Source organism: Aptenodytes patagonicus, chromosome 16, assembly GCF_965638725.1.
Source record: "Aptenodytes patagonicus chromosome 16, bAptPat1.pri.cur, whole genome shotgun sequence".
Taxonomy (NCBI): Eukaryota; Metazoa; Chordata; class Aves; order Sphenisciformes; family Spheniscidae; genus Aptenodytes; species Aptenodytes patagonicus.
Window position 1 is genome coordinate 2,997,456 of NC_134964.1, and position 25,470 is coordinate 3,022,925.

Sequence of the window (25,470 nt, forward strand, 5' to 3'; positions counted from 1 at the left end):
TCGGGCCGGGGCTTTCCGGGAATCTACGCGGCCCGTCCCCGCCCCGGCGGGAGGGGCGGCGGCCCCAGAACCCGCCCGCCTGCGGGGCGGCGGCCGCGGCACCTCTCGCCCCGGGGCGGGCCGGGCCGGGCCGGGGCGCTGCTCCCGGCTCTGCCCCGCGGGACGGGGACGGGGGCGGGGGGAGCCGTGGCCGGGACGCTCCGGGCGCGGCCGCCTATCTCCCCCCGGGGCCGCTTTCCCCGGGGGATGAGCTCAGCCGCCTTCCACGCGCGGGGCCGTGGGTGGATGCAGGCGCGAGGGCGGCTGCCGTGACTCGGGTGGAGGCAGAACGGCCCCGCGGTGCCCCCGTCCCGCTGGAGGTCCCGAGCCGGGGGAGGCCGATGCGGCGTCGCCCGTCGCCGCCGCTGTGCCCGGGAGGTCTCGGGTTTGGTTTCTAAACCGAAGCGAATAATTTCGGATGCGAACGCCCACCCGGACTGCCAGCCCCACCGCCGTGGGGAGCGCTGCCTCCCGGCTGCCCCGTTCCCGTCCCGAAAGTAGACACAAAGAAAACTCCGGACGCTCCAGCGCAGTCTGGCAGCTGCCTGCCTTGTCCACCGCTGCCCGCAAGCGTGTGCTTGAGGCCAAGCGAACGTGCGAACCCCGACTCCCACCGGGCACAGGGCCGAGCTGCCGCCAGCCCCGGCTGCTTTCCTCGGAGCTACGGTTAACCCGGTTGGTGAAGGTCAAATAAGCTGTTGTCGATCCGGTGTTTTTAAAGCACACAGGTTGCTGCACCGTGAATGTGGAAACCATCTCAACAGAAGGTACTTCCTCAAATTTTCTTTTTTTTTTCTCAGTCTGACTGTGGAATAATTGCTGTTTCTAACAGAAACATTGGATGCTGAATAGCAATGCGTGCAACCGCTCCTGTCTTAACTAACTTGACTCCGAATTCTCCCAGCGGCCTCTCCCTGCTCCTTCTTCTGCCCTGTCTGCTGGTGTCCCAGGGACTTCCTTCGTGCCCTCCGTACTTCTCCACTGACACTGGCAGCATGGCTGAAATGGACCAGCCTGGCACAAAGTCTGTGACCTCCCCAAGAATTTAAACAGAGCCTGGTGGCCTGCAGCAGAAGAAGCCGTCTGCTGTCGACTGCATTTCCAGTGGCCAAAGGACGCCTAGTGTGGAGAACTGCTGATGTTCCTTTTAATGTCGTTAAAAAAGTATTAGCAGAGAATTGTGAGGTTTCTGCATTGGCATTAATTCTCAGAGACTTCCAAAAATGTTCAGGAGTCGTATAAAGCACTCAAAAGAGGCAGTGGTGGTTTGTTTGATAGAATTAGTGCTTTGAAAGAAATTCCTAGCCAAGTTATTTTGGAAGACTAAATTAAATCTGAATGGTCATTGTAAACCTATGTTATACAGATAATGTTGACTTCTGCCTACGTCAATAATCTGCTCCAGTCACGTAATACTCCTTCAGGAGGAACTACGGAGGGGTTGTGTGTCATGGGCTCTGATTCACTGCTTAGTAATGGTGCAGAAGGGACAACAGGAGGCATTCAGAGCTGCCGTGGCTTTGGCAGGGAGGAGCGAACATTCAAGGATCAAGGATGTAATCTGCTCGAGGGTGGGGGAGTTTCTAGGAGATGGGCATGGCTCCGCTTATTTACAGCTTCGTTGGGATATGCAGATCGGGACTTTGTAACTGCTGTCAGAGGGGATGCGGGCACCTGAGGGTACCTCAGTGGTGATTGACAGTGACTGCAAAGGAACGTTCTTACAGAGCTGTGTTGTGTGTGTTACCAGAGATGGGCCCAAAGAGCAGCTGTTAATGTTTACATTTCTTATTCTTCTATAGGTGAACGAAGCACTTCTTCCTGGGCTTATCTGGACTAAGCCACCGTCATCTTTCAAAGGCTCAACACCTTCACTGTATTTTCTGCAGCACTCACCTGGTGTCTACTGATGGAGACAAAGGTATGCAGATATAAAGTGTAAATATACACCCTCACAATTGTAGCTTTTGCTTCTGGAGCAGAACACTGGATGTTTACAGCTCAGATGAACAATTTAAGTTCTCCATTGTCAAAGAGGGCTTGAAATTCTGTTTTGAGTAAGCCCAACCACCCCTGTTGTCTAAAAAACAACATTTAACATTAAAAATTACTGAAGAATTTTACCATTTAAATAGCTACTGAAGTTACTATTCTGCTTGCTTGCAATTACTTGAGAACTTCTTCATGTGGTTCTGAACTAAATCTAACCCTTTGCCCAGATATTGCGGATTCAAAGTGCCACTCAGAGTCTGAGCAGGAAGTTAGAAGCACAGCAGAATAAATTGTTCTTTGTGTACGTGTGGCTGAGCAAACATCCAGACAGGTGTTCTGATACTCTTTTACTTTTTTGGATTTAGTATTCAAAGAAGTGGTTTAAGTAGGTACGATTTTCCCATCAAAATTATAAATGACCCCACATTCCTAAAGAGCTGACGGCTACCCAATGTATTTTTGCAAGGCCTGTAGTCACAGCAGCAAACTTTCAGGTCTTTGAGATCCGTTCAGCAGCTTCTGGCCGCCAGCCTCCAGCTGCAGGTGCTCATCCTGTCTGTAGGCCTATAGCGTGTTGTGCACGCGTGACTGTAGCTTGCTAGCTCAAACACATCCTCACATTTTGAGTCATGAGACTAGAATTTGTTAAAAAATTGTAACAGAATTTTTAAACACACCCATAATGCTAAATTGCGTAGAGGAGGGTGGCAAGGAGTCCCCGTGACTGGCAGCTGGGGCTGCCCCAGCAAAGGGGCTTGCCAGAGACTCCGAAACTCTAGGGACGGAGAGCAAGCAAAAAGGGCTTGTTCAGAGCGTCACCAGCTCCCTCCGGGATTCACGTGCACATTCTGTCCTATTCCTCATTTCTCACCCATTTAGTGCCCCAGCCCTGCCCCGGCTCCCCCGCTATGAGATACCTTGTGTGTGGCTCTGTCAAGAGAAGGCGTATGGGTGTGACAGCCAGCTCCGTCAGACTGCATTTACTTGATTTGATTTAAACTGTGCATTGAAACAGTAGTTTCACCCAACCTTGGTAACAATGGGTAAATAAAACTCAAGATTTTATCTTCAAAACATCCTCTCTCTGGGGTGTATTTGTTTTCAACCATCATCTGTTCATCACAGCCAGAGGGACCCCGTATCCATTTACTTTGCAGCCAAAATGCGCTGTAGGCGATGGGACAAGAGGTGAATCCTGCTCTAAAATGCTGTGAAGTACTTGCATTTAGTTTTTTCAGTTTTAAGAATTCAAAAATAACGATTTCCTTTAGAGAAAAATCTTTCCATTAACCCCAGCTGTCTCAGCATGACTGTGCTAGAGTGTCTGGAATTTTCTTTTTGTCCCGTTTGCAAGAATATCCACGCATGAACCCAACTGTCCATTTCTCTCAAAAACAAATTTTAACATAAAATAATGGCAACTAAAGAGAACCGCAATACACAAATCAGTTTTACTCATATAAAAATGATTCCTTAAACATTTTAATAGGGATAATGCAAAGGTGTGCAATATTTTCATGTAATCATGCACTAGTCAGAGTACACAACATAATGTACAATTTTTCAGGTGTTTGTTTATATCTAAGTTTGTTCGTTTCTTGGGGTTTTTTTCCATGTCTTCTGTTTAAGAGTCAACTACCCAGGACAGGGATTATCTTAAATTGTAAGACTTGCCAAGATGCAAGGGCTACATGGGTACGAGGTGCTACCTCAAAGGTGGTAATGAGCAGAGATGTCAGTGAAGCGCCTTGCCACCACCTGGTGACCCGTTCTGCTACGAGGAAGGAAAGACGAAAGGCAGCACAGAAACTTCAGCACTCAAAGGGCAAAAGGGTTTGCTTTAAAAGAAACAAACAACAGGGTTTTCAGAGCCTACACCGATTAGCACACTGGGACACAATTTTGCCAGGGATTCATGTCATATTCCACTCGTTCTAGGCAAAGTTGTCAGTTAGCAATACTATTTATCTGCCTCTCAAAATTACAGAAGCTTGAAATCCACAAGGTTTTCTTGACACGTTCAGGTGAACCCTGTAAATAACTGCAAGGTCATGGCGTTTGGATCCTGCCCTGCAGCTGTAGAGGAAGAGACGTGCACTTCAACAACATTTATATTTCATTTTTAAATGTTGTTTTTAATTATCCTTACAGCAAGCTACCTCTGTATGGCAGTTACATGGCTCTAGCCAAACCCAGACATTTAAATGGAGTTACTGACAGTACAACGTCGTATTTTATCTTTTTGATCAAACCATTCCAGTTCCGCAGCTCGCAGCAGTAGGATATAAAAATTATTAAGCTTCTATTTAAAAAAAACCAAAACACCACAGATCTGTATTACAGACTTCCTATAATAAACAAAGTATTCCTGTATTACATAAAAACATATACTAAGAAAAAAGTTATTCTTTTTCTTTTGGCATAGTTTCTTTTTAAAACCATTTATTAAAAATCTCCACCAGTGCATCTGCTGCCCCCAGCACTAGAAGGCAGCATTTCACAAAACAAGTCCATACAATTATTTACATTTGTTCACATCTTAGATTGTTCCATTTTCAATGCTGGATCCGTTAACTGAAGACTCAACAATCAGTCTTGGCTCTATCAGCGCATCCCAACTCTCCGTTATCTGAAAAAAAGATACAGACAGTACTTAGCATGTACAAGCTATAGAGGCAGACGCAATTTCTCCTACATGATGCTTTGTCTAGACTCGAACAGCGCTACTGAACAAAGATCACAGATCCTTCCTGTGATTCATCGATCTTCTTAATGACCCTCAACCTGCCTGACATCCTGGGTGAGAAAAACAGTGCACGGAATGAATAACCTTGTAAAAACTGATACTCTACCTAGACATGATATTGTTTATTTTATTAGCCCAAACAAAAAGTTACACAGTTTGATGACTGTTTTTGAATCTAGTTAATTGAATAACATGCAAGAAGTGATTCTTCTCTTGTAATCATGCACATTCTTGCTAGAAAGGAACAATTATTTTTGCTTTCACTTGTTTCAATCAGATGCATTACTATAAAGGGAATCTCGCCGAGATCAACGGAGCCGTAAAGCCGGGCAGGTATCAGCTATGCAAAACTTGTAACAGGCTTCAAAAGAGGACACCCACGTACCTTTGTATCCTGAGGAACAGCGTACTCTATCAGTTCTGCGCCATCTGCAGACTGGTAAACCAGATCGAATTTCCCTGGCTCTTTAGCAACTTTAAAACAAACAAACAACTCCATTAACTATAAGCAAAAAGGTTTAAGTGTTTACCATATTTAGCAAGCTAGTCAAAACCAGGGTTTGGGGGTTTTTTTGAGTTGGGTGTTTGGGTTCATAATTGTAACCAAAAAAATCTGAGTTAGGACTGAATACTACACACCAAAATTAAGGTAATTATCTCACTATATGCATGAAAAAGTTAATCAACAATATGCTGCCTAAATTTGAGAAAAATGCTCATACGATGATTCATTAATTCTGGCTTAAATGGCGACTGCAGAATACACATTCCATTTCAGAGACATTCATAGTTTCAGGTGTCTGAAGTGCACTTTGTCATTGCAGGGACTCAGTTCCACATCCGCTGAAGACAGCGGCTTCACTGACGTCGCAAAGAACGGCATTATGATCTAAAATTTTCTCTGTAATTCCATATAATAATTTTATTTTTTTCAGGAAATGAAACCCCAGTAGAGATGAGTCACTGACTCCCCGTGCTGACTGGACAAATTTTATTTTGTAAATACCTATGAGCATCTTCAACATAATTAGCAAGTGTTAGAATTTCTCCACTTAAATAAGACTTTTTGGGGAGGGAGTGAGGAGGGGAGGGATGTGTTGAGAAGGAACCCAAGGAAATTGGAAATACACCTGAAACATGAAGTGTGCCTTGGACTAGCTGTTTTCCAAGTGATGCACATGACAACAAGCATTTGGTGTCCCACGGTACGTACATTGTCCTGCCGATGACGAAAGGATCTCAAGCTCGATCTGTTTTTTATCAGCATTCCAACTGATTATTTTCCCCTCCTTCATAAAGCAACAAGAAAAGAATCAGACAAGATATACTTCAGCACTGGATAACTATTCCACACTACGACGACCGTGGTACTTGATCACAGTTAAGAAGAAGTATATCTGTCAATTTTTTCTCTATGTATAAAATCTGCAAAGTATTAAAGCTCGGCAATCTGCAGTTACTGGCATCAATAAACGGAAGTTATTCATTGTCACCATCCTTGTAGTTTAAATCAGGACTTACCCAGAAACCAAGTTATTTGAAGTAGCTACAAAATTTTACTTGCACCTGTTTAAAGAATATGCCTTGACTTCAAACAGCAGTGGTCTTGAGTACAGCTACATTTTTCTACTTGAAGGTCTGCATTTTTTTGTCATCTCTAAAATATTAATGATCATTAATAATGCTTGCGGGTTTGTTTTTTTTTTAAATAACTGCTACACCTTCCAAATTTTCAATTATTTTGGGTTCCAGAGTTTTCACTTTTACTGCTACACCAGGAATATCCCACGGAGTCAAGTGGATGAGAAGAAAAATACTGCACAACCTCAAAATATTTAAGCCTTACCTCACCTACAATAGTTTTGTGAGTGAATTAAGGAAGGAAACACAAACAGTACCTTATAGTCTGAAACTTCAGGACTGTAATTTTCAGTTAGTTCCAAGCGCTGTTGAAAGAAATACAAATAACAAATTACAACTTTTCCCGATCCTTGATGATGCCACCTATACCCAACACATTTCTTCAGCAAGAGGAAAGTGCAAGAACCAAGCCTCCCACTCCTGGATCCTGATGCCTATCACAGCCCCAGGTAGTCTTCCAGGACTCGCTGCTCCAAAGGATTTACGTTCAGGTCAGGCTGTGAGAGGAGATCAGGGAGATGGATCCCAGCCTCCTCAACTGCAGTGATTTCATTTTCATTTACTTTTTTATTGTGTAGTGAAGTGTAATTATTTGTATGGAAAGATTTGCAATAATACTGTAGAAACGATATAGAGACAAATAACAACATAGAGAATTTTTTTCTTCTTTTATAGCATCTAATTTTAATGCTGATTTTCCTTGCACGTTGGAAAGAGAGGGGTAACGTGCTTCTTTCTGGCATTCTTATTTAAACATAAACCTTGAGAATATGCCCATGGTAGAGAGAGAGACTTTGTGAAGGTGCAACCAGAAAATTCTATTATTTGTGAACTGACTTGTGTGCTAGTTAGGAGAGTCATTGTACAGATGTACATGGAAATTCACACTGAAATGACAGCAGAGACAACATTTCGTTGTGTGATACAAATACAGGAAGTCTAAAGAAATGCATTTAACTTATGCACACGCTCCAAACCTTTGTAAAAATCAAAGTCAGACTTTACAACAAAAGAATTTTAAAAAATGCTTTTGTTGTAAAAAGAAAACTGTAACAGTTTCTGTTGTATGGGAAAACTATTAGATTAGAAAGACAGCAAGAGACGAGTGAACGCTTTCAGAGATGCCTACAATCAGTAGACACAAGACATTTTAGGTGCTGAACCATCTGCTTAAGTTTGAAACAAAATTTTTAAAAAAGAACAAATAAGTAGGATGAAGACTACTTCCCAACTCTAATATTTCTAGGATAACAGACCCAGAACAATGTAAGATTAAGTTCTTCAGTGTAAGCTTTTGGTTGTCAAGACTACACTATCTGTAGCATGTCCTGCAAAACTTACAGTGGCCCAAATGAAACAAATTTAGCCCGCTAACATTCAGTATTTCACAAGTTCTTTACCTTAAAGGCAATTCTTTCTCCCACTTGTGGTGGGGAAGCTAGAAGAGGTAACACACTATAGTCTCTCTTGGGGACTTCCACGGGATTCTGTGAAACAAACGGTAAACGCACTGATTTAATTACTGTATTAATAAAAACAGAAGACAATGTTTATGCTGTATGGATTGTAAGACGTTCTGAGAAGAGTAAGGTATGCATCCGAGTGCTTTGTTTTGAGATATATAATACAATCACTTAAATGTTGTTTCATAAACACTTCCTCAGGCTGCTAAATGGAGATGATACAGTAAATATCAGATTTACTAAGTTAAGATCAACCTTTATCCTACTAATCTATTACTCTCGTCCTACACATTTTTTGTACAGTTAAAGCTGCAAGAGAAAGGTGACCTATGACTGCGTAAGTCACTCACCTGGACAAGAACAGAAGTGTTTGTCGCAGCTTCATTTAACTGCCTCTGTTTCTGGCCTTCACTGCTGTAGTTATAGAAGAAGCCAGGGTTTGCTCCTCTCCCACGGCCTTGGCCCCTCATCATCCCACGAAACCCACGGCCCCTAGGTCCTCTCCAGAAGTTATCCTCTCCTGTTCCACGCCCCCTTCCACGACCTGGGCTGGCAAGTGGTCCTTGAATACTGGTTGGCAACTGTTTAGTACAGTTTCTTACTACGGAATTACTCGGTCCAGCATTCGCTGCGGGTTTTTTAATAACAAGTGTTTCTGAATCTGAACTATCAGACTCTGAAGAGGAGGTCTTTGCTTTGGGAGCCTTGGTGGTACTGGTTTTTACAGCCGCCACATTGTCAGGCAGTGACTTTTCCTTTGCAGTACTGTCTTGTGCCGTTGCCACTTTCTCATCCTCTGTACTTGAGTCAGAATCTGAACTAGAGGACTGGGATTTTTTAGCATTTTTACTATTTGCAGTCTTAGTGGAATTTTCAGCGTTAGACTTTACAGTGACTTTATTAGAAACAACAGTTTTCACATCAGAATTTGCAGCAGCTTGGGATTTGCCTTTGGGAAGTGCTGCCACTACAGGTTTATGGGAAGATTTATTTTGCTCTATGTTTAATTCACTGCTGTCACTGTCAGATGACGTGCTGGAGGAATCTGAAGCTCCCACCCTCTTTTTTCCGGACTGCGTTGTGATTTTTTTGGTGTTATTTTTACCAGAATTTAGAAAAAAGCTCTCATTTGCCTGTTCTAAAGCCATCTTTGCTGCAGTGGCCTTTATCTGCTTTTCATCCTTCTTTTTTGTTGCCAACTGTTTCTCCCTCTCCATTTTTTTAAGCTTTTTAGATTGGTCAGTAGAGCTCTCTTCCTTACCTTCTGTGAGTCTATTTCTTCCACTAACTTCTTCCTTTCTTTTTCTTTTCTTGTACCTTTTTTGAGAGTCACGAATATCTACAGAGGTCTCTTCCCTACAAGAGGAATACTCAGGATTATGTTTATTCTTTTTCTTTTCCCTTTTATGCCTGTCTTCATTCCTAGAGAATTCTTCTTCTTCCTGCTTTTGTCTACGCCTTTTTTTGTTTTCTTTTGGTGTATAAGAGAAGCCATCATCTATCTCTTCATAATCATCTGCGACTATCTCTTCCAATTTTACTCTGTCAAAAAAAAAACCCAAAAACCAAACAAATGCTACTGTTCAGCACAACGAACACCTTTTTCCTACATGTTAGCAGCTCAGGTAAGGTCATCTTTTGGGAGCAGAGATGCTCCACCTGCTCAGAAAGTTCAGTTCTGAACTTCAGGACAGTTCAGAAAGCAGTCTCCAGAGCACGGGTTGCTAGCCCAAACCAAGGCTCACAGCCTGAGCCCTCGCCCGAGGGCACGGGTGCTGCAAGACCCGCTCAGGGCGGCGCAGGTGCTCAGGGTGGGAGCACCCGGGGACGGAGGTAGCGCTCTCCTTCCATCCCGGAGGAGATTTCCAAGCCCTTGGCTCTCTCCAGCCCCTTTCAGACATCCTGGGGTTTCTCAGGCTTTGGGGAACGGTGCCCGCGAGCACCCGGCTCCCGCTCCACCACCCAGGGAGCCGCTGGGCTACGGGCAGCCGCGGGAAGGGCCCGAGGTCTCCTCTCCGGTTCCCCGGGGAGGGCACCGACAGGCCCCGTCCGTGTCCCGCGGCGGGGGGCCGCGTGTCAAGCCTGCTAGGCGACACCCCCCCCCCCCAACCCCGGTGCCGCGCAGTCTGAGAGCCCCGAGGAGCCCCTCTCCTGCCGGCGGCCGAGCTCGGGCCCCGCTCCGGGCAGCCCCCGCCGTACCGGAGCGTGTCGTTGTCCCTCACGAGTCGGGCGCTCTCGGTGGGGGGCAGCAGCGCCCCCTCCAGGAAGAGGCTGAGGCGGGCCCGCCGGCTGAAGCCGAACCTGTGGCGGATGAGGCTGACGAGGTCGGTGACGAGGCGCACCTGGCTGGGCTCCAGCAGCAGCCAGCACAGCGCGCAGCCCGGGCTGCCCGGCGGCGGGTAGTCGAAGAGCAGCCGCAGCCGCACGGGGCCGCCGCCGGCCGCCGCCATCTTGGGAGAGAAAGAGGGCGTGTGCGGGGAGGGGGGCGGCGAGAGAGGGCGACGGCGCCGCGCGTGGGACAAAAAAGGCGGGCGGTGCGCGAGCCTCGGCCGCGCCCCCTGCGGGCGGGGCGGGGCCGGGCCGGGCCCCGCGCACGTGATAGCGCGGCGGCGGGCGCCGGGAGCTGTTGGCGGAATGGGGCCGCTGCGCGCCGCGACGGGGCTGTCGCTGCTGCTGCTGGCGGCAGGTATGGGGCTGAGGGACGGGGCGGGAGGCCGTGCCCCGCGCCGCGGCCATGCCCCGGGCGGTCTCGGAGCGACGGCCTCCGGGCACGGCACGTCCCGCGGTCGCTGCCGGGAAGAGCCCGGGCTGAGCCGCGGGAGGTTTCCGAGGCTCGCCGCGGCCGTCACCGCCGCGCCGGGGGTGGTAGCCGGGCGGGACGCGGCGAAGGGGGTGGCAAAAGCGCCGGCGCTGCGGGAGCCCGGCGGGAGCCGCGGGCGGAGCAGGTCGAGCTCGGGGCTGGGCCCGGGCCCGGGCCCGGGCCCGTGCGCGGTCCCAGCCCCAGCCAGGGCTGTCGCCGTGTCTCTGCCGGGGACGCTCGTGACCTTGGGAGTCGTCCCCTCCCACCCGGCTGACCGGGGTCTGCGCTCCCCGGAGCCCCAGGGAACCCTTTCGGAGCAGGAGCGTGGAAATTCAGGTCCCAGTTGATTCACCTGGGTAAACTGGGTGGGAGAGGCTCCCCACAAACCAGGGCGGCGCTGCTCGTCGCTGTTTTACCCTGAGCCGTCGTCTGTCCTTCCTGAAAAGGACCCCCAGACCCTCTTCCGTTCCCTGGCAGCTGTGAGGGATGCCGAAGAAGCCGTGTAAGCCAGCCTGCCTGTAAGCATGAGATTATTGCGGTGCTGTCTGACACTGGCTGACGGGAGCACAGCTCCCTGCCCGCAGTGTTTTACCTGCGAGACCTTTCGGGCAGGGAGCTGACAGGAGCAAAACAGCCGTGTCGGGGTGTCACCGCTGTTGAAGCGAGGGCTGATCAAGAAAGTGTGATGTTGTCCACACCGATACAACTTGTTCAGCGCTGTGTCCTGTGGATCAGCAAAGACTGGGCACTGTGGCTTGAAAAAGCCTTTTTGCTGCTTCTCCAGTGGACTGCTGCCTTCTGTCGTGATCGAGAAGATTAAGGGATGTAGTTTCAAAGGTCTGTTTCTGGGAAAGTGTCAGTGTCCTAGATGGAGAATAGACTGGCTGCTTAAGTTGACAAGACTCTACTGACTTAATTGAGTTTAGGATTAGACCTCGGGTTCGTTTAGAAGTGACCCTCCTGTCTATCCTGCATTTACTCTCCTTGGGGACTGTAAAATGATTTGATGTTCCCAGAGACTAAGATCAAAGTGTTGGATCCCTGAAGGAGCCCTGGTGCCCCTGAAGCTGGTGTGAGTTATCCATTGTGGCTAGTGGGGCTGTGCTTTCAGCCCAGGCCTTCTAAAGACTTTAAATGTGTCCCTGATAGAAAAAAAATATCCTAGCTATTGGGCTGCTATTTTAGCAGCAGCTGTAAGGTCAGACCCTGATAAGTAAGCACTTAATTACACACTTAACTTCATTCATTGATGATAACTCAGCTATGTGTGTGGGTGTAAGTATAGGCAAGTTTCTTAGAGTAATTTTTTTAATGGAAGCACTTCTAATTATCACACCCGAGATTGAAATGTAATGTTTTGGAACAAAACTGGTGGAAAGCTCAAAGCTGAGCCTTTTTACCTAGCTGATTTTTATTTCCTCCCCAAGGTGTGGTTCTGAGGCAATCCCAAGAGCCCAAAGAGCTGTGGGGATATGTGCAAGTTCGAAGTAAGGCCCACATGTTCTGGTGGCTCTACTATGCAAATAACCCAGCCAAAGACTTCACAGAATTACCTCTTATCCTGTGGCTTCAGGTAAGGTTTGGTGAAAGACACTTAAAGGATAACTTTCTGTCTGTGCCTGGTTCAGTCTGATAGGTATCTTTCAGCTCTACAGAAATAGGATTAAAAATTGTCCGATTCTAAATGATTCACCTTGTGAAAGAGGTATACAGGTTAGGAAGAAATAATGAAGATACCATTCTGCAATTGGGGGGTGCCCTCAACTGCTCACCTTCCAGCAAGTTAAATTGCAGAAATAGCGATTGTTCTTATCTTTTATACAACAGTAGTGCTTTTTGTGCCAGACACTACAAGTACACTGTGGCGTCACAGCTACTTTCCTGAAGAGCTTATAGTCTAAACAATGTTCAGAGAGAGAGAGAGAGTAGATAAAATGATCAGAGATTTAGAAAGATTTCTAAATGGAAACAAGGGAGAGAGACTTTGATTGTCTAGAGATTGGTCTCATTCAATCACAGTTTGATAAAAGGCAGTGGTGTGTGCTCCACGTTCACTTCCAGCAGTACATTTCAGAAGTTAATGTTGAATATAATCACCTGATGACTTGGTCTTTTTCTTTCTGGGTTATTTCTTCAGAGTGAAATGCACACGCTGCGCATGCTGATAAAACTAATGACTTGCAAACCTCTGTAGATAGCTAACTTTTGCATTTGTATTAAGGGAATAAGGGGAAGGGTTTTCAAACTGCACTCACATAGCCTGCAACTCATTAGATGCTTTCACAAGTGGGTAATTGCTTCGCTGTTTAAATTCTTGCTTTAAGAAATGGCCTGTGTACGCATAATGGAAGACGATGAGGAAGAGAGCCGCCTTTGCAAATTAACATGTAGTGCAAAAGCCATTTTTTTAAATTTACAATCTGTGGTTCTAGTTACTGGCTTGCTTTTCTTTCTCTCCTATCTGTCATATCTATACCATGCTGCCTTTTAACTTATTTGTCATTTGGTATTTCCCCACAGGGAGGTCCAGGAGCTTCAGGCTGTGGATTTGGGAACTTTGAAGAGATTGGCCCATTAGACAAAGAAATGAAACCAAGAAATGCAACCTGGGTATAGTAGAGAGTTCAGCTTGTAATTATTGATTGCAAAATGTTTGTTGTTTGTGTAAGCAGATGATTGCTATCATCACAGAACAGTTTTAATTTAAAGTTCAATAGAACTATGATATTTCATCTTAAAATAGTGTGGTTAATGAAGTGGCTTATATGAATATCCTTGTTAAGAATTGAAGAATAGACCTATTAATTTGATTTGATGGAATACTATGTCTGGGCTTCCATGAACTTGTGAATTGCAGATGTCTGGGAAACTGAGAGCAGGGAAGTTCTAGAAAGATGTTATTTCAGATCATAGCTTCATTGCGTACAGTCGTAGAGGTTTTTCTGGATGGCTGGCAACGTATAACCAATGGCTCGTAATTACAAGTCCAGTATGGCCTTCAAGGGAAAACAAATTACGGCTGCCTATGAAGGTGGAGGTTTATTCAATGAAATGTATTTGTGCTCTAAGCTACCAATAGTCTAACTACTCTGGGGTTCCCTAGATCGTATGGGTGATCTGCCCTTGGATCACTGGGATTTTTTGGCTGCCTTTCTTGTTGCAGATTGGGCAAATTGAAAGACCTTATGTTGTACCTCTTTATTTGTGAGCCTTACTGCTTTGAGCCGTGCTAGCTATCTGTGTGCTGATCTATTGATTTTATTTATACACTTGTAACTATACAACTATAGCATTTGCTATAGCAATTTCACAAAAGCCCAGCAACCCAAAAGAAAAAATGTCTTATTTTACATTCTGACAGACAAGTCTCACCTGTGCCATTCTCTTTTTTGGACTTGCACCTAATTTTTCTGCAAGTTCTTTCAGGGCCAGAGATTCGGCGGCTCAGTTAAACATTTGTGCCATCAAAACTAAGGTTTGCACTGGTGCTGAGCTGAGGTTTCATACAAACCTTCTTTCTGCTTGTACAGTTGCAGGCAGCCAGTATCTTGTTTGTGGATAATCCTGTGGGCACTGGATTCAGTTATGTGGATGATTGTAGCTTGTTTGCCAAAAACCTTACCACAGTAGTTTCTGATATGATGGTTTTTCTTCGAGAATTCTTCACATGTAGAACAGAATTCCAGGTAAGGGATTTGATTTCTTGGTTAGAATCATATTTTAGTTTGCTTTTAAACGGATCTCAAAAGGAATTAGTGAACAGCCTTCCAGATGGGCAGTGTTTGCTACTAGGTAGCATGCATTTGGTGGGAGTCAGTGCAGGTATAACCACTGCCACTTATTTCCCACAATTCAGAAGTGGTATCTTGAATTTGGTGCTAGTTAGATGAGCAATGGGGTGGATTATTGTCTATCGTGCGATCTGAGAAGCATGTAGAATCATGGCTGTTTCTAGTTCCAAAATACTGAAGTGCCTGCTCCAAAACTTTCCCCCAGTAATTACACCAGGATGTTACGGAAATCTTATCTGCAGCTTAGAATCAGAAAAATATCCAGTTTTTGATAGTGAGAGGTGAACAGCCAGTGCCTGGGTTCTGTGGGATGTGGTTGGAGGTATCTTCTGCCCTCTGTCCAACAGGTTCATTGTGTGACTTCTCTCTCTCTCCAGACCATCCCATTCTACATATTTTCTGAATCTTACGGAGGTAAAATGGCTGCTGGCATTGCTTTAGAGCTGCATGAGGTAAGTAGTTGGAGGATGTAGTTCACTTTTCACTTTAAAATGTGGTATTCTACAAGTACTTATATCTCCTGGAATACACTTTCCCTGTTGCCTAATTCGGACCGCTACTTATTTTTTTCACTTAAAGAAAACTGGTTCTAGAGTCACGAATATCTGACTAAAAGCTGATTTTATTTTTTTTCTTTTTTGTGGTTTGTTTGTTTGTTTTTGTTTTTCCTATTGTTCACCAAGGCTGTTCAAAAAGGGACCATAAAGTGCAATTTTATGGGGACTGCTCTTGGAGACTCATGGATTTCTCCTTTGGGTATGTTTAAAATCCTCAGACTGTGGGTGGTTTGTTGTTGTTTTGTTTGTTGGGTTGGTTTTTTTTTTTTAACCATTCGATGGGTACCTACCATCAAAAATGCCAGCCCTGCCTTAAGTGAATTAAATATCTAGTGAGTCTGGTAAATCAAAAAGCAATACTTCAACATTTCAAGCTGTGATTGAGGTATCTACCTTTAGAATGTATCTAGATTATGAAAAGTCAGTGAGGAGCACACTTGCATTTGAAGTGGGGTGCTGATGAAATGTCCCTACACATCTCTACAGCCTCTGAGGTGTTTTGGTAAGAGTACTGCACTTAAAATGTGGCCACCAAATGATTCACAAGGCTGCAACTGAGGTTTTCTCTTTCTTTTCACAAGAAGACCTTGTGCTGAGGAACTGATGTGCTCACAGACCTGGAAGAGATAGGGTGTGTGTCTGGTGGAAGACAAAAAACAAATTGAAGGTCTCTTGGTCCTTCAATGAGGTTTGCAAGGGCAGGCTCCACAGATTCTCTGCAGCATGGGACAATATCAAGCAAACTCCCATCTGTCTTAGGATCAGCTGATCCTTGAGACCTTATAAATGAACTTGTTATAAAACAGATTTGTTTTATAACTAGATTTTTTTCCCCCTGTAACTTTTGCAAATAGATCAGTTTAGACAATGCCCATTCACTTGTCAGATCTCCCCCCATGTTCTAGCAACGTGCTGCAGTGTTGGGGTGAGAACATCTTGGTAAGAACATGTCTGTTGCTTTAAATAAACTTCACTGATTAATGTTTAGGGGGTTAATGACGTTGCAGTGCTTTTATTGGTTCTCAGGATTTGTAAAGAACCTGCTCTGTGGTACATAACCTTTGGGCTAAACTGAGCTGACAGTACCTTTTTACTGATTAATTCATCTCCATATATTTTCACAATCATTCTTGCTACAATAAAGGAAAAGTAAAGGAAATCGTATGTCAAAAACTTAGATGTTTGAAATCTGTTCTGTTTCTTTAGACTCTGTGCTGTCCTGGGGGCCCTACCTTTACAGCATTGTAAGTAGCTTCTTAAACTCTTGGTCCTCACCTGATTACTTGTACTGCCATATAGTATAAATGGGTGTTGTTTTTTAAGGTTAGCTCATAGCCAGAATAAAACCTCGAATGCATGGAGACTGTTAGCGAGAAGTGACTGTGAAATTAAAGCTGTCCTCCTTTGTGTTTGTCTTCCAGTCTCTCCTTGATGATAATGGTCTAGCAGAGGTGACTGCTGTTGCCAAAGAAATAATGGATGCAATAAATAAAAATCAATATGGGCTGGCCACTGAGCTCTGGGGCAAGGCTGAAGGTGTCATTGAAGAGGTGAGATGTTCTCTGACCAGCATAAATAGCTAACTGGTGCTTGGGGAGGCACACAATTTCAGGTTATCTTTTCTATGAGCACTGGGTTGGCGTGAATCCTCCATCCAACCCCCTGCCCAGTCATTTTTGCCAGTACATGTTTTATCCCAGTGCTGATGTAAAAGAGCTGTTTGTTTGCTGTGCACTGCTGTGTGATTGTAAGAGAGGCAGTGGGTAGGGCGACCCACGTGGGCTTGCAGTATTGCATCAAGGTTTCAACCTGTCACATCACTTAAATAGATGCTTAATTTTTAGCATTTAACTAGTCCCGTTGATTTCTATAGAAGCCAGTGTCAACTTAAATGAGCTATGTGTCCTTGAAAGCTTTGTTCTGAATATTGAAAACTGCATCCACCAAGACACAAATGTCAAGTTAAGCATAGATCTCTATTTAAAGAACTACAATAGGTGCACAGGGTGGAAAGGAACCTCAAGTTACGTCCTGTTACTGTGGGTTACTGCATCTTGTTACTTAGCAAGTTCCAGCTTAAAAGATAGGTAGAGTTTTGCTCTTTTTTTTACCTGTTGAAGGGTTGCTCCAAAATCTCACTTTTTCTTGTGTTTTTGTTTTAGTACAAGTAAGGCTCTGGCTTCCTCAAACTGAAAGACAAATCTGGAGCTGCTTCCTTTTCTCGCTCTTTTTTTGTTTCGTTTTGTTTCATGACTGACAGTGCCTTGCACATAGTTGGTTTCACTTCTTACTGTTTGGAAGGAACTTGTGGTTCCGATTTTGTGTTTCTCTTCAACTCTGCTTGTCTTCTCCTCCCAGCTGTGATATCACTGTCAGGGTGCAGGCACTTAGTTCTTCTAGGGTTGCTGTTGTGAGCTGATTTCTGACCTATGCATCAGAACTGTAAAGATTCAAAAATTGAATAAAGCAGGGCTTCAGGAATCTCAAGTAACTTCTCTAATGGCAACACGGATCACGCTTGTCCTTTGGATGCAGACAGTCTGCTGTCTGCATCAGAGCTGCCATTCTACAATTCTTGGACTCGTCCAGAGGTTAGCAGTTCCAACAGAGGGGTGGCTGATGCCTATCACAACGTTCTTGAGGAAGCATTTGAGATTTTGAAGGGTTGTAGGTTGGGAGGATGTTGAGCAAGAGGCAGCATCAGGCTAGACTAGATCTAGCAGAAGAAACCATCTGAAAGCATCATCTGGCGTTGCAACTCTTTATAATGAGTAATGAGAATCTGCAGTCATTTGCAGGGTGTAAGGCTTCCTGTAGCTTCACATCCGTTTGGGAGAAGTAAATAGCATCTCTGGCACAACCCATGTGTAAACAATACAGACTTGAGAAAACTCTTCCCCACGTCTCAAAGCAAATATAGAACCAAAGTTTTTCCATAAGTATCTTCCTGACATGTAGGTAAAGTGGCAGGTCACAAGGTCCTTTATTTAGGACTTACCTTTTTTCAGAAGCGAGTCTGTTCCTTATACCTGAGAAATGTTTTTGTTGCAGTGTTACTGAAATTATCTTGTGATTTCAGAACACAGACAATGTGAACTTTTATAACATCATGACTGAGGAGGTTCCAGAGATGAAATCAAATGAACAAGAAAATCTCCATCTCAGTAAGTTGTATTTAAGTAGTTGAGCTTCTGAGGCCCTATGTTTGCATTCACGTACCTTCAACTCTGATAGTGGGAACGGCCTTAATTTAGCATGTCCTTAAAATGGGGCCTTCAGATCCAAAGGATATTGATATTCTCCTGAGCAGAACTTGTTTGCTCTTGCATAAATAGGGATAAATAGGAATATAGAACAACCCTTCTATAGATTGTACCTCCACCTATACATCCTGCACAAATTATTCCAAGGAAGTAGTCAGTATAATTGCAACATAGTTTTATGACCTTTAAGTTACTTTCTCTTAACGTCTTTCATTTCTGTCTTCAAGCTAGGACACAAAAATGTCTCATCAATATAAATAGTCTGATTAGACTCTTTTACTCCATGATGTTTATGCATCAATGTGAAAAACACATGTATAGAGTTTCTTTCAAGCTCTTTATCTCTTTCTATTGGCTTCAGCAGTGAAGGTGAACGGCACACTTAACTCCCAAAAGTAAAGTGTTGCAGCTCAAAAATAACTGGCCTGTTGGGGAGAAGAAATCATGTTTGTACCAAGTGGCTAAAGCAGAACCTGGTCCCCTGAAAAAGTGCTGTGTTAGCCAAAAGTAGCAATGGGTGGTTGGGTTCTTCCCGTATCATCCCCTGACCTAAATAAGGGTTGACTTCAGTGGTTTCTAGTAAAAGTAAGCAAATCTCTCTGTGTTGTTGCATTTTCATTAGAAAAGATTTTATTGGCCATGACTGTAACACTGAAAATTGTTACCTATGGAAGATGACTGTCTTAAATGTGCCACTAATCAAAGTGTGTCTTTTTCAGTAGGACTTTACCGGCGCCATGTCAAAAATATGCATAAGGACAGCCTAAACGAATTGATGAATGGACCCATCAGAAAGAAGCTAAAAATTATTCCTGACTGTGTGAAATGGGGAGGTACTTTCCTGTCTGCTAGTGTGGATCTAATGAGTGCATTATTGCCTTTTACAGTGTTGCACTCTGTAGGAAGATACTTTAGTGTAGTAAGCAGTCACATTAAACTGTCATTATCCTTGGGCCTAAGAAGAGGACTTATTCTCAGAAATGAACATGTAATGGGGCAGGCCCGTGGGAGCAGATGTGGTTCTGGTTGCGATTCTGCTGCTTGTATCTATCTTTAGTCAAGCAGCTAAAAATGCAGGGGGAGGAAGAAGATCTCCCGTGTCTCAGCAGCTGGTTTCTGTCTTTCACGCAGTCTTGCTGAAATTCCTGTCAGTTTTTCTCTGCCAGAAATCTGGTATCCTGTAATGCTGCATGGTGTGGAGGGGAGGGCGTAAAACAGAAAGGAAGGCTTAACGGACTGATGCCTGCACCCTGTATGTGTATAATAGGAGCCAGAAGCTACAATGCTGTGTGTGAGCTCCAGTGGGAGCATGGCTGCTTTCTGGTTCTCTTTAGTTCCTCAGACTGATAAATCGCTGGCTGCTGCTTTGGGCTAGGACTGTTTTATGAAGCCACGAACTGCATTTTAGGACCCTTAGCCAGTTGCTTCTGTCCCAGCTTGGGGATGACATTCATCATCAGTTAAAATTTGTCTTCTTTCTGGTTCCAACCAGGTCAGTCCAAAGATGTCTTTGAGAACATGGCTGAGGACTTCATGAAACCTGTCATTGATATTGTTGATCAGCTTTTGGCAGCCAACGTCAGTGTTACAGTCTATAATGGGCAGCTGGATCTCATTGTTGACACCATGGGTAAGGGACTTCTTGACTGGGGTTGGGAACAGAACATGTGACAAGTAGAACGTGAATATTGGTACCTGGATCTCTCCAGTCTTCTGTGCAAATCTCCTATCTAACTGGCAACGCTTAAATACTACAGTCATAAATGAGCAGCTCTTAGTATGGTTTGTTTACATCCTTCTGAGGGAGGCAATTCCTTTACCTCCATTACACTGTTGGGAAATGGATCTGCAACATCAATAATTGCTTGTTTCAGGGAAGCCCATAAGTAAGTAGGTAGCTAATAATTCACTTAATTCTTCTGGATAGACACATATATGTATGTATGCTCATTCATAAATGAAGAATGAGGATACATGAATAAATATATGGCGATTATCCTCCTGCTGTGCCTTGAAGATCCTGTTCTCTGGGGCAAAGGCGGTATCTTGCTGCAGATTTGTGCACAATACAGGTCAGCCTTCACTGAGTGGCCTGCAGCAGAGAGCATAGTGCCAGGTGAGATGGAACAAGGGTGTTGGCAATTAATCAGGGAGGGTGCAGTTGAAGAGTGATCACACCAGCTGCTCAGTAACATGTATAGGCTCCTGCATGTCTTGGCCACTCAAGGGCTTTGTTTGTCCCTTGCTGCTTGCAAGATGCAGTTGATCAAGTGGCAGTTTGGGAGCCAGGCCAAGTGTTGCTGGAATGCCTCATGCTGCGAGACTGCCGTGGTCTCTTCCATTCACCTTTTCTTATTGATATAAATAATCTGCAGTCACAGACTGCGTAAACATCTTCCTATGTTGTGAAAGGCTTTATCCTTCGTCTGTCTCTGCCCACTTAGATATTCAGATGCCCTTCATGAACAACATAGCAATCAATAAATCAGGAAATAGAGTATTTAAGCTGTCAAAACAGATTAGCAGTTAGTGGTGCTCCAGTTTATCACATTTTGAGCTAAAATTGAGCTGCAGTTAACATGTAAATTCTTCCAGTAGTTCAGAGGTAGGCTAAAGCTTTGTCCCCTGTGGTGTCCTGGAATTGGTCTTTTTGCTGTCTTGACCTCCACCTTCTCTAGCAGGCATCTGAAAACAGAAAACCTTTCCAGTTTCTTCTTGATGAGTGACTAACAAACAGAGAAGCAGCGTCTCTTCTGATTTCCAAGAGGGGGACTTGGTGCGGCTGACCCTTCTCCATGGCAGGACATTCAAGGTGTTTGAGGAGTAAAGCAAAATATGTCAGAATTGCTAGGGCTGCAGAGCCTCTAAGAGGCACGTGTTCAACTTGTGCAATCATAAGTCCATTTCACGTACATCTTCACTGTTTGCTTTTTTCCTTCTCCCTCCATTGGTTGGTTTCAGCTTGTCCTGAACACAGCCTTGGTCATTTTCCTAGGCATAGCAAAATTGTTTTTAGAATCTGAGCGCACAGAGACTTTCCGCTAACTGCTGCATTGGTATCTAGTACAGTGGGCATCCAGCTGAACTGGGACTCCCAAGTTGCTATGTCAGTATCGGTAATCAAGCATATCTCTTATCTCTAACAGGCCAGGAGGCATGGATCCGGAAACTGAAATGGCCTAATGTGGACCAGTTCAAGCAGCAAAGGTGGAAGGCACTCTATGTGTCTCCAGAATCCACTGAGACAGCTGCATTCCACAAGGCCTATGAGAACTTCGCGTTCTTCTGGATTCTTAAGGCTGGGCACATGGTAAATAATATACTTCTTGGGGTGGGATGCACCATTATCAGCAAGAAAACTGAAGATGCATATATACTTGCTGTCTGCTTCCTTATAGCAGCTGCTTACCATGTGCTCTCATCTCTGTGCTAGGTACCGTCTGATCAAGGAGAGATGGCACTGAAAATGGTCAGGATGGTGACCCAACAGCAGCACTAGGGAAGGGGAGGCCAGCTGGTATGGCTTCCTGCCGAACGTCAGTGCTCTTGCAGAATGTGAGTCCAGAATAATAAGCCCCAGGAGGAACAACGGCTATTTGGACATGTAGCCTCTCTGATCTTGCTGATAATGTGCACAAGCACTTATGGAAAGGCATTTTTTTCCTTGAATGAGTTGTTGCTTTTGAATTTGTAAGCTGTGATTTGCTGCCCTAACTCTGTTCATAATGACTCTTCCAGAGGGAAGTCCACTGTCATAAACAACTAGCTCTGAGCCTTTGTCTTTGACTTGGAAGGATTTTGTGCTTTTGTAAAAAAAACTGCCCTTCCCTGAATGCTCTCTTGTCTGTTCACACACCAGGACTAAACCTGATTTGAGTCCTGACAGATTTGCTGTTTGTTCCTCTCAGAGAGCTAACCTGTTTTACGAGGCCGTGGAGTGTTCCTTCGTTTGTCCTCAGGCCTCTGCTTGAGTCACCTGGCTGGATTACAAGCTGAAGACACGGAGATGCCAGGATAGAAGATCTGCCCTAGAGGAATTACAGTCCATCTCATCTTGCTGAGGTGCCTGAGTTAGGATCCAAGATTCTTCAGGCTTCCTGTGCTATGGAGAGAGAACCCTTCCCAGAGGAGGATTTGACCTTTTTCATCTGACCATTTGTTTATTGTTTTCATTCTTTTTAATGACTGTTACTCAAACTTTGCCTTTAGACTTAACACCTAAAGCACATCCAGCAGGAATTCCTGCTTTCCTGTATGCTGAAGCAAGAGCCCTGTTAATACCCTCTTCTTGTACAGAAAAGAGCCTTAATGGACAGAAGCCTCTTAAAACCTTCTGAGCTTAGCCTGGAGAGTGGAAAGGAGAGCATTATTTGAGCAATAATAGCATAATTCTGAAAGATAATATCAGTGTTTAAAAGAAGGATATACAAGCTAGAACCAATATCTTGATCCATATTTTTCTAGAGCTTTTTTTTAAGTCTTGCGGAGACCTATTATGTTGAAACAACTTTTTTTTTATATAGGACACAGTCAAGAGGACATGGTCAGACATCATTTGATTTCTGCTATGGAGCACAAAGTGACCGTTGTTTATTGGTGTCTGATAGGAGGCACAACAGCTTGTTCCAGCTGTCAGAGTCCTAAATAAATAGCAACCCCTCCATTACTCCAGCAACTGAAACTGTCATGAAATGTCTGATAGTGTTGGCTTAGAAGGGACTGAGGCATAACGCTATGTAAACACATATGCAGTCGCCCAGCAGCTGGAGTATTGGCACCTAATAATTGCTTGCTTTCTTCGTGTTCTCTGCTTGAACTGTATTCTTGAGAACTTTAGCAATGCAAATCCAGATCTTCTTTTAAAACACATTTTTCAATAAATGCAATAGGTCTAATTCATCTGTCTTCAGCATCACGTTGATTTCGCTGCTTGAAAATCGCATCTTTTCTGTTTTGGCTTTTCAGTGTAAAGCCCCTGCCAATGGGAGCGGATACAGTCACACTTGAGAGGGAAGGGTACAGGACTGTGCTCTCCCCCATGACTGCACCTCATGATGAGGAGCACATGCACTGGGGACCGCAGCCCCTCCCATCCTTTCCACAAAATGCACTCCTTCAGAGCATGAAGGGAACCCAGAATGGCTCGGTAGAATCAAATCAGCAATTGCTTCTATTCTCTTTCTTGTTGAACATTAGATGAACAAGAATAAGAGCAGGGTCCTAGAGGTCTGTGAATCTGCATATCTGCATTCTTGGAATATTTAAAAATAACTCACCAAGGAAATAAGGGTGTCTGAGCCTGGGCAGTTTGGGTCGGCTTGTAGTCCTGAATCTTGTTATATACAATACTTTGCATTATGCCTAAACAACTAATACCACAGGGCTTGATAGAGGGAAAGAATTGAGAAGATGGTATCTCCAGAAAGCAGCGTTTACTGTTGTTCTTATGCTTCTCTATCAAATGGGACGTTCATTCACATTGCCTAGAGCTTGTGCTCAGTGACGGGCCTGAGACATCTGTTTCTTGTCCTGCTTTGTTTTAGCTTCTGCAGGTTTTTATGTTGGCAAAGAGATGGCTTATGAGGAAAAAAGATGGTTTCAATAAGGCTGGTGGTAATGGTTTGTTGGTTTTAGGGGCTATGTCAAATCTAAACGTGTTATAATAAAAATACTTGCCCATGGAGACAGGCTCTTAAATAGTGTCCATTTAAATGCAAACAACAAAAAAGCAGCAATCCTTTAATATCAAGGAAGATTCCTTCCTTTTATTTCACTAAAGGCTTTGTAACTAGTGCGTCACAGCTCTAGATTGTCACAAAGGTAGGTCGCCTGTCCAGGAGATGCTGTAAGAAATAGGTTGCTTTGAAAGGAGTTCAAGTCCTGCTGTGTATCTGATTAGCAGTGACATACTTTGTCCATTTTGATTTTGTGTGGTATGCTATTTCCAGATAAGGGCCGTCGCTTGGCAAATCCATTAGAATGAATCATTCTAAATACTAGTAAGATTTCTTACAGATGCTGGACCAGTCAAAAGAAAACAGCCCAATGTTTGTATTTCATCCTCTGCAGCTGCAGGTTTTGATTGCACAGGTAGCCTGAGAGCCACCCACTTACTTTGCTCACCATCAATTGAGGATAATTTTCATAGAAACAAATCTAACGGTGTTAAAAATCAATAATTCAGCACTGCCTCTTCAGCATGAACAATTTTGGCTTTCTATAACTCTCTACCTTTTCTAAGCCAGAGAAAGAAACCTAAAAGTTATCCACTATGTGATAAACAGGTGTCTTTGTCTTTTTCCTTTCTATTTTGCTGGATCTGGGAGGATATAATGGGGGAGGGTCACTTGATGTATCCACTGTGCCTTAAACCAGTGTGTACCAGTGCCTCGTGGTCACTGGTACACAGAGGGTACGGGACAGATGGACCTTTGGTCTGGCTTTTACAGCTGTTCCTATGCAGTAGACATTGAGACTGTTGTGGACAGATGAACACAGGAGGCAAGAGATCTGCCCCATTTGCCACCATAGGGGTGTCTGTGCAGACACAGTATTTGTGTCTGATGTAACTAATCTGTCATGGAAGACTTTTGCCATAGGAAGAGTGAATCACATAAGCTATTTCTAAAGGGAATTTGGCACATAATGCTCATCGATTTTATGTCTTTAAAGTTTGAGGCTTAACAGTGGGCATGTAGCTGTGTGTTATCTTTTTTTCAGAAGAGGAACATTGAAACGTTGCAACATCTGCTCATCTCAGGATTCAAAGCCACAACAAAAGGAGAACATCTGTGTACTGAGGCAAGATGGAAATCTTGGAGCACTTCTTCATTGTCATGTTATGTCTATTATCCTGTAAACATTCTGCTGTATGGCAGCACAATTTGTGTGTGTCGCTTCTGAACTCTGGGGTATGTTCATGTTTTTCCAGAAGGGATTCAGGAAAGGAGTAGTGATTTATCTGACCCACAGACAGTGATGAAGGAATAGTAAGAATTTGAGTAGAGCACAGTTCGCCCGCACAACATTTCTCTGAAAACTGGTTTTGGCATTTGCTGTATAATAGATTTGGTAGTTAAGGAGGAGCTTTAGCTCTTGTGGAGGAAAAAATGTACCATTCTGGTCACTGGGGAGGGTTTTTTTTTTTTTCCTTTTTTCTAACTGTGGCTGGTGATTGA

General features: G+C 44.3%; 2 protein-coding genes and 1 long non-coding RNA gene across 6 annotated transcripts; 2 read left to right on the forward strand and 1 right to left on the reverse strand.

Annotated features, from left to right (window-relative positions):
- Positions 1 to 191: 191 nt before the first annotated feature.
- Positions 192 to 7,978, forward strand: LOC143167784 (uncharacterized). The gene is made up of 3 exons (XR_012996595.1): positions 192 to 806; positions 1,842 to 1,960; positions 5,055 to 7,978. It is a non-coding gene; the product is annotated as an uncharacterized LOC143167784 (long non-coding RNA).
- COIL (coilin) lies at positions 3,498 to 10,331 on the reverse strand. The gene is made up of 7 exons (XM_076353627.1): positions 10,081 to 10,331; positions 8,232 to 9,423; positions 7,819 to 7,905; positions 6,676 to 6,723; positions 5,991 to 6,066; positions 5,163 to 5,251; positions 3,498 to 4,660 (listed from the first exon to the last, which is right to left on the reverse strand). Exons 1-7 carry the CDS (start codon positions 10,329 to 10,331, stop codon positions 4,571 to 4,573), a joined length of 1,833 nt encoding a protein of 610 aa, XP_076209742.1. The 3' UTR covers positions 3,498 to 4,570.
- Positions 10,332 to 10,483: 152 nt separating this feature from the next.
- Positions 10,484 to 25,238, forward strand: SCPEP1 (serine carboxypeptidase 1). Of its 4 annotated transcripts, XR_012996600.1 has the most exons (14): positions 10,484 to 10,567; positions 12,109 to 12,254; positions 13,202 to 13,291; positions 14,212 to 14,367; positions 14,850 to 14,924; positions 15,156 to 15,228; positions 16,236 to 16,273; positions 16,451 to 16,579; positions 18,109 to 18,193; positions 19,012 to 19,125; positions 19,785 to 19,922; positions 21,439 to 21,602; positions 21,726 to 21,847; positions 25,013 to 25,234. XR_012996600.1 is itself a non-coding variant. In XM_076353669.1 (13 exons), the coding sequence occupies exons 1-13, from the start codon at positions 10,516 to 10,518 to the stop codon at positions 21,789 to 21,791; spliced, it is 1,326 nt and encodes a 441-aa protein (XP_076209784.1). In that variant the 5' UTR covers positions 10,484 to 10,515; the 3' UTR covers positions 21,792 to 23,977. The 4 variants fall into 4 exon arrangements, 3 of the variants coding, with proteins under 3 accessions (XP_076209784.1, XP_076209786.1, XP_076209787.1); XM_076353669.1 differs by lacking the exon at positions 25,013 to 25,234 and having other exon boundaries at positions 21,726 to 23,977; XM_076353671.1 differs by lacking the exon at positions 25,013 to 25,234 and having other exon boundaries at positions 19,015 to 19,125; positions 21,726 to 23,977.
- Positions 25,239 to 25,470: the final 232 nt, after the last annotated feature.